The 9,131-nt window shown below is 41.2% G+C and overlaps 1 protein-coding gene across 1 annotated transcript in view; it reads left to right on the top strand.

The window, feature by feature from the left end:
* Positions 1 to 631: 631 nt before the first annotated feature.
* Positions 632 to 9,131, top strand: part of THEMIS (thymocyte selection associated) — a gene marked incomplete at both ends in the record, with an annotated part of 123,303 nt that continues 114,803 nt past the window's right edge. Inside the window, one exon of the mRNA XM_079781161.1 lies at positions 632 to 722. Within this exon, the coding sequence (XP_079637287.1) occupies positions 632 to 722 (91 nt within the window). The remainder of the gene's footprint in view (positions 723 to 9,131) is intronic.

The raw sequence follows: 9,131 nt of genomic DNA, 5'->3' as shown, positions 1-9,131 counted from the left end.
CTCTCCTTTAAGATTCAGCAAAAATTTTAATGTGGAAGAATAAAAAGTGGTTTCGATCCTCTCTCTCTAGAGTATCAGATTTCTGAAAATTGCTGACAAAAAGCACTTTCAGAACCAAATTTAATATAAAAGCACAGAGTATGCAAATAAGGCACAAAGCCAAACTTTAGAAATGAACTAAAAAGATAAAGAATTGACATGGTGCCTTGTTTAAGATGAGACTTTTAGTCCTGCATTCCTGTTCTTTCCTGGTCAACAAGCAACTCTGCCCCCGATCTGTAGATGCACACCTGGACTGGCAACAGACAATGAGCTACTTACCAAATCTCACTTTTTGGGCAATGTCTGTTTAGACGTGCTCACCCCACCCCCATCCTGTTCTACTGCGGTGTCAGAAGGAAATGAAGCCACAACTAGAACAAAAAGAGCTCTCACACCTTTCGTCTCCTTCCTCCCTCCTCACCACCCGCTCCACATAGAGATACTCCACCCCAGTTGGGCTCTATGTGACATTCCTGCCAGCCCGCCTGTGGGAGGAATGATGAGCAGGGCCTGCAATTACAGGCAAGTGACACCCAGAAGCCCCAAGCTTCCGTAAGTTCCAGGTCTCTACACGGCACAAGTCAGAGCAATGGCATTGTCACTGGAAGAATTTGTCCACTCCCTTGACCTCCGGACCCTTCCCAGGGTCCTAGAAATCCAGTCAGGCATCTACTTTGAAGGTAAGCACCCTCCAATCTCTTGGCTGGTGAGACATGCTTATATAGTATATACTCTTGGGAATTGGAGGGAGAAATTTTAATAGAACATATATGAGTTCCGTTAAAGGAAAAGAGATCGTGAAAGGGAGAACGTAATTAACTCACCAATGGTCAAGACCCAATGGTGTTGGAGAAGAGAGAAACTAGATAGATAGGACTATGGGGTGAAGAGGCGCAAGGAACTGAGTGAAGCTTCTTGAGCTTTTCGGAGGCCTCCAAATAGTTCAACATAAGTGGCTAATTATTTCTGCCTTTTCTTTGAAATTGGTTGTAATGAAAGAGTGAAAGGTATCCATATTTATGTTTCTAGAAAATAAAAAAATAAAATTTAGTTTTTCTAAAACAGAAGTAGCTATTAAAAGTGCATAGAAAGAAAAATTTACCAAACTCTTAACCACTTCTTAATGTTGCCTCTGTCAATGCTTCTTGCACTCTTTCTGTAGGGGCCTAATTCCTAAATCTTTGAATAATGACATTTTTATTTGAAGGTATAGAAAATAATGTTTTCTAACCTCAAGATAATTTTTAAGAATTTCTGTTCAAAAGCCAGAGTTCAATTGGGATTATTGATTAATAAGTTAATGTGTTTTGATGTAACTTACTATGTTAATTCAGCGAAAGAATGTTAAAGCCTAGCGATTCTATCTACCCTAGAATTTTTAAGCAGTTAGCTTGAATTCATGCAAGAAAAAGGGCATTTTCTAGGAAAATATATATTTCTTGTCATAACAGTGGTAGAATTAAGGCAGTAATGAAATTAAGTACAAAAAAACTACTGGGAAAATAGCTATAAGAAGTGTTGGTAGGCAAATCTTTCCTGTTCATAGACAAAATAATGTTTTAGATATTATAAAATAAAATAAGATTGACAAATGTCAGATCCAATACATACACATACACACACACACACACACACACACACACACACCTATTGGTGTAGGCTATCATGAGCTTAATACTGGGTTTTATTGAATTCATTTGTAAATTGATTATTTGAAATCAAGCCATATTTTCCCATGTATACAATATTATGAAATATATCCTTGTTCATAAGTCAGCCCCAAATATTTTTTGTTTGTTTGTTTCGTGATTTGAGGCTTTGCATAGAAAGTTGATCGTCATGTCTAAATTACAAAGATATGTTCCTATGTTATTTTATATTGCCTTTTCCACATTACATTTCACATTTAGTTTTTAATCCATTTGGAGGACACTTTGTTCTGAGGTGCAGAAGGATCCCATTTTAGTTTTTTCCATATAATAAACCTGACTTCCCAGTGCCATTTACTAAGCTAGCCATCCTCGCCTCATTGATTTGTGTTGCTGCTTTTAAGTTACTGGATTAATCTGTCTCTGAAATATCACTTCTATTGCAATCATCTATTTTTTTTCTGAATTATACCAAAATCATCCTATTTTTGTAACTATTGCTTTGAAATAAGTATTAAAATGTAACTTATGTATAAGACCAATCCCTGTTTTTGCTCCTTTTTTTCTAAATTGATTTAACTATTTATAGACTTTTCAAATATGTTTTTAAAGAAACCAATTACTTAAGAAATTCAACTAGAATTTGTATTGGACTAAACTGATTTTATAGATTAATTTAGGAAGAATTGACATTTTTATATTAAGTTTTACAAAAGAACAAAGTATGTCTCTCCATGTGTTCAGAACCTCTTCATGCTTTAATACTTTACTACTATGCTATATTTCAATTAAGAAAAAAATGCACACAGTATTCAGGTGAATTTTTACAAAGTATTCACATTTATGTAACCACCGCTCTGGTCAAGAAATAAAAAATTATAAGTATTCTAGAAAACTCACTTTGTGCCTTTAATCAATCATTATCAATCACCCTCCCCAAAGATAGTAATTATTATTTTGTTTAATTTCTTTATTGATTAAGGTGTTACATATGTGTACTTATTCCCCCATTACCCCTCCACCCCCTACTCATGCCCTCACCCCCTATTGTCTGTGTCCATTGGTTAGGCTTATATGCATGTTACAAGTCCTTTGGTTGATCTCTCCTTCAAGATAATTATTATTATTATGACTTTTGTTGATTTATAAACTTACAGCATGTATCCTTTTCTGATTGGCATATATGATCAGCATCATCTTTTAAAATTAATTTATGATATTCTATCTAGTTTATTCATTTCAATGTTTATACTATTCCATTTAGTGAATATACCACAATTTTCTATGCATTCTATTTATAATGGACATTTGAATTATTCCCAGTTTGGAGTTGTTACCAGTAATGTCATCATGAATATTTTTGTACATGTGTGTTCACATGTATATGTATTCAGTTGAAAATATAAATAAGTGAAATTGCCATGTCATGTTATGCGTATGTTCTGCTTTGGTGAAGAATGAAAACAAGTTTCCCTAGTAGTTATACCAATTTACATTCCCACCAGCAGTATATGAAAGATGCAGTTAATCTATGTCCCTGGCAACACTTGATGTTATCAATCTTCATAATTTTAGTTATTCTGGAGAACGTTAGTTGTAGTTTGCACCTCCCGGCGACTAATGAGATTGAGCACCTTTTCATATGTTTAAAGGCCTTTGGGAGATGTTGTTTTCTGAAAACATTGTTCATGTTTCTTGGCCATTTCTCTATTGGATTTTATAAACTCTTTTTTATCAGTGTTCACACACACAGTATTGCGATTCTTGACCCTTAGTTACCTGTTTTGCAAATGTCCATCTCACTCAATAGCTTACATTTTTAAATGGTGTCTTTTGATGGAAGTCTTAATTTCAGAGGTAGTATAATCGGTTTATAATTGCTTTCTTTTATATGTGTTGTCAAAGAAATTTTCATTACCCTAAGTTCATGAAGATATGTTCTTTCTCTTTTTAAGTTTCTACTTTTCTTTTCCAATTACAGTTTACATTCGATATTATTTTGTATTAGTTTCAGGTATACAGCACAGTGGTTAAAATAATATACATTATATAGTATCCCCCTCCCCCCAATATTTCAAGTACACACCTGGCACCATACTAGTTACAATATTGTTGACTACATTTCATGTCCTGTAATTTATATCCCATGACTATTTTGTGGCTACCAATTTGTGCTTCTCAATGCCTTCATCTTTTTCATCCAGTCCCCCAACCCTCCTCCCCTCTGGCAATCATCAGTCTGCTCTCTGTATCTATAAGTCTGTTTCTATTTTGCTTGTTCATTTATTTTGCTCTTTAGATTCCACATATAGGTATTTGTCTTTCTCTGTCTGACTTAATTCATTTGGCATTATAACCGCTAGGTCCATTCATGCTGTTGCAAATGGTAAGATTTCATACTTTCATTATGGCCAACTAATAATCTATTGTATATATGTACCCCCACTTTTTTTTATCCACTCGTCTTTTGATGGGCACTTGGATGACTTTCATAAATTAAGCTATTGTAAATAATGCTGCAATGAACATAGGGGTGCATATAGTCTTTCAAATTAGTGTTTTGGGGTTTCTTCAGATATATTCCAAGAAGTGGAATCACTGAGTCCTAAGGCAGTTCCATTTCTAATTCTTTGAGGAACGTCCATACTGTTATTCATAGTGGTTGCATCAATCTGCATTTCTATGGGCAATGCCCAAAGGTTCCCTTTTCTCCACATCCTCACCAACATTTGTCGTTTGTTGATTTATTATAACCATTCTGACAGGTGTGAGGTGTTATCTCATTGTGGTTTTAATTTGCATTTCTCTGATGACATTGAACATCTTTTCTTACTAGTATGTCTGTGCCATCTGTATGTCCTCTTTGGAGAAGTGTCTATTCCGGTCCTCTGCCCATGTGTTCATTGTATTAGTTTTTCGGTGTTGAGTGGTATGATTTCTTTATATATCTTGGATATTAGCCCTTTATCTGATATATCATTGGCAAATATTAAGTATGTTGCCTTTTCATTTTGTTGATGGTTTCCTTTGCTCTATAGTCCATGTGAGAAGAAATTCCAGTGTCTCAAAGACCAACATGGAAGGTCTGAATAGAGGAGAAGCCTGTCCACAAAGGCCTGCCTCTGCTGGAGGAGAACTAGGAGAAAGTGGGGTAGTTCGTTGATGAAAAGAAATGACTTAGAGCACTAGGTTGTAAAAGTGTCAAGGGCAAATGTTTGTTTTAAGCACATAGTTTTTGATGGATTATTAATTATGATTATAGCCCTGTATATTGAGGGCTTATTATGGACCAGGAACTATGCCAAGGCCTTTATATATAAATGTAGGCATATAAGCATACATTTGTATTATCCTATCTAATAAAAGAGTAATATGCAAATTAACCATCACTCCACGACAAAAATGGCGGCGCCCATAGACACAAGATGGCAGTGCCCAGTCCTCTCAGGCCTACAGGAGTCCCCCAGTCCCAGGGAAGGCTGCCGCTGAGAGCAGGCAGTGAGCAGCCCAGCCTGTTGGCCTAGGAGGCGGCTTTGCCCTCCGGCCAGATCCTCTCCTAGCCCTGAACCTGGCCGTGGGTCTGGGAGGCGCCCGCGCATGGCCACCTCCATCAGCTGCCCGCCGCGACCCGGGCCGTGTGTCTGGGAGGTGATCGCGCAAGGCCGCCTCCATCAGCTGCCTGCCTTGACCCGGGCTGTGGGTCTGGGAGGCGCCTGCCCTCAGCCGCCTCCATCAGCTGCCTGCCCCGACCTGGGCCATGTGTCTGGGAGGCACCCGCGCACGGCTGCCTCCATCAGCTGCCTGCCCCGACCCGGGTCATGGGTCTGGGAGGTGCCCGCGCACGGCCGCCTCGGTCAGCTGCCCGCCCCGACCCGGGCCGTGGGTCTGGGAGGCGCCTGCCCTCGGCCGCCTCCATCAGCTGCCCTCCGCGACCAGGGCGTGGGTCTGGGAGGCGCCCGCGCATGGCCGCCTGGATCCGCTGCCTGCCCGGACACAGGCCGTGGGTCTGGTCTGGACATTGCAGTTACATTGTGCAGCTGCCTGCCGAGGCCCGGACTGTGGGTCTTGGAGGCGACTGCACAAGGCCGGCGCGATCAGCTGCCCACAGCGGCCTGGGCATTGAGCCTACGAGGTGCCCGTGCAGGGCAGGAGCCATCTGCTGCCTGTCCCAGCCTGGGCTGTGGGCCTGGGAGACCCAGGAGCTGCCTATACACCTCCCTCCCCATCCCCCACCCTGTCCCCTCTGAGATCAGCTCCCATCTGCAGCTGGGGGGTGTAGGCCTGGGAGGCAGCCGTGCCCCCCAGAGCTATTCCCTCCAAGAGGCAGCCTGGGGTGTCAGGCTGCACCCCCATGGAGTGATCCCCCACACACACTATAGCCTTGGAACTTCCCTTGCTGCTAGCCGAGTGATTGGAGATGGGCAGTGATATCTGGGCAATGCTGCCCAGCAAACCTCTCCCATTGGGTAGAAAGTTCTGACCAGGTTAGGGAGGTAAATGGGTTTTGTTTAAAATCTTTAGGAACCACATGGAAATGTCTGAGGTAGGGTTTCACATTGGAAGTAACTTACAACTAATTTCTGAAGGCAAGCCTGGACATTGCAGTTACATTACTGGAGAGTACCCTGAGGTCCGGAGGTTGGCTCTTGCAGCGGCGGTGCAGAGTGCTCCCCACCCTGGTTCCTCAGCACCTTGGGCAGGGCTTGAGCCCACCCAGGAAGGCCTTTTCCCCTACAGTTTTCACCAAGGCAGGGAGGTTTTGTAGACATGAATAAGAAGTGCCCATGCACAAGTCCTGAAGATGCCGGGGCCGGCAGAAATGACAATCAAACTGGGAAAAGAGCAAAACCAGAAACACCACCAATCCCATCATAGATCATCTTTTTCTTCAGATGACTGTGTGTTTCCCTCTTCTTTGTCTTCTGGAAGTAAGACAGATTCAAGTACTGACAATTCTAGCAATGGAAAAGTTAAGAGAAAGAGAGGACAGAAAAGGAATAAAAGGAAAAAAGAAAGAAAGGACAAAAGTTGAAACATCAAGAAAAAGAAAGAAAGAAAAAAGGAAGAAACAACCACATCATATCACCTTTCTAAGGTCTCATGAAATTCCTGTTTAAGTTTATTTTATGACACTTTTAGTTTGGGTTTACATTTTTACTGGTTTGTGAAGACCACGGCAGGTACACTGTCCAATATGTTAAAGAAAAAAACCCTATCTACTAAAGAGGTAATATGGAGGGGAGAGCATTTGGGGGTGACCGGGCTGTCAGGGGAAGGCAGTTGGGGATGACTGGGCCGGCAGGGGAACAGTTAGGCATTGATCAGGCTGGCAGGACAGTGGTTAGGGGGTAATCAGGCTGGCAGGCAGAAGTGGTTAGGGGCAATCAGGCAGGCAAGCAGTTCGGAGCCAGCAATCCTGGATTGTGAGAGGGATGTCCGACTGCCCGTTTAGGCCCGATCCTACCAGTAGAATCGGGCAGTCGGACATCCCTTGAGGGATCCCAGATTAGAGAGGGTGCAGGCTGGGCTGAGGGACGCCCCACCCCCGTGCACGAATTTCGTGCACCGGGCCTCTAGTACTTATATAATGTGTATAGCTATAGATAAATATAGGTGAATATATCTAATATAACATATGTAACTAAATAACACTTTATATATGCTCATCTATATATAAATTTATTATTTCACATATATTTAATCTTCTTTAAATTACTTAACTTATTATATTCATAGAGAAATTTAATCCCTGGCAATATCTTGTGAGGTTATTATTATTTCCACTTTTTAGGTCACCTATTTGCCATATCACTTACCTATGTCCCATGTTTAAAACTTATAGTAAAGTTTATCTTTGCTCACCTGAAGGGTTTATAAAATTCTATAGTAAATCCTATCATTATAGACTCATCAATGTTTTTAAGAAATATTATATCAATTTACTGATGGTAATTTGACTATACAAATTGGGTTGCTAAAGTAAACATGAAAAAGAAATAACTAGTACTAGTTACACATTTTTTTTGTCTTTTAATAACATTACTGATTACAATTGCAATTTGACAAGTATGATATGGAAGTATTAACTTTGAAGCTGGTTGAATAAGTATATTGCATAATGATACTTAGTGAATTATGTATTATATGAACATGATTTTTAAGGATTTGTTGCATCTATGAAAGTTCATATGGCAACAAATAATGCCTATTTTGATGGCAACATAATTATTTTATGGCCAATTGAATTTAATTTTCTTCAGGATTAATTTAATCAGTTAGGAACATGGTAGTAAAATTAGGGCAATTTTAAAATTTACAACATTGTATTCAATGTATGTTTACTCATATTTTATAGGCTTTAAATATTAAGACAAAGCAAAAACATTTTTTTACTTTTTTATATATATTTACAATATTGATACTTGTTCATTATAGACTCAAGAGGAATGAAATTATGTAAAAGTCTAATGAAATATGACCTGTCACACTTTTTAAAAAGTAATTTCAGCTAAAAGAAAACAGAAGCAATATTTCTCTATGTGAACATATGTTTGTAAAGATTTATTAAAGATAAGCATTAATTTCTATAGCAGAATCTTTTACATGTTTATGACATGTTCTGTTGAGCTTCACAGATTGAAATTCAGGACAACTTAAGTTCACAGATGTTAAAATTTGAAAACTTTATATATAAGCTCTAAAATTAAGTAAAACTTGTTATATTCCTAGCTTAAAACTAATAATCCTACCTTATAAAAGAGAAACACGCAAATTGACCGCATCTTCGCTACACCCACAGCCAATCAGAGCGAACAAGATGGCGGTTAATTTGCATATGCGGGCGCTGAGCGGCCTGGGTCCAGAAAACATCCTCCGGACCCAGGCCGCTCCTAGCCTGTAGGCCTGTGCTTAGGTCCTGAGCGGCAGGGGTCCCAGAACACCCCCTGGCCACTTGAAGCCTATGGGTGTAGGCGCCAAGCTACCTGGCAGGGCGGGAACATCCCCACCCCCAGCGGCTTGCAAAGGCTCCCACCCGAAGCGGCGGTTTGGGGCCAAGTCCCCAGCCAGGCGCCCAGGACCAGGGGCTGCTGCTGGCCTCCTGGGTTTGCCGAGACCCTGGCGGCCACCGCTGCGTGCTGCCCAGGGTCCCTGCATGCCCCGAGCCTGAGGCCCATGGTCAGGCTGGCTCCTGGCTTTGGGGCGTTTGGAGACGGGGATGTTCCCGCCCCGCCCCAGAGGCTTTCCAAGCTCCAGCACCAAGTGGCAGATTGTGTCCACGCCCCCAGCCTAGCGCCCTCCACAGGGGGATGGCTGCTGGCCTCTGGGGTGTGCGGAGACCCTGGCAGCCACCACCAGATGGCAGGAACACGCCCCTAGCCCAGTGGACACAACCCAGGGGCTGCATGAGCTGCAGAGGATACAAATTTATTGATTTTTTTT

The sequence above is a fragment of the Cnephaeus nilssonii genome, assembly GCF_951640355.1.
Source record: "Cnephaeus nilssonii genome assembly, chromosome: 9".
Classification (NCBI taxonomy): Eukaryota; Metazoa; Chordata; class Mammalia; order Chiroptera; family Vespertilionidae; genus Cnephaeus; species Cnephaeus nilssonii.
Note: the sequence above shows the minus strand (reverse complement) of the source record. Positions and strands in the feature narration are given on the sequence as shown.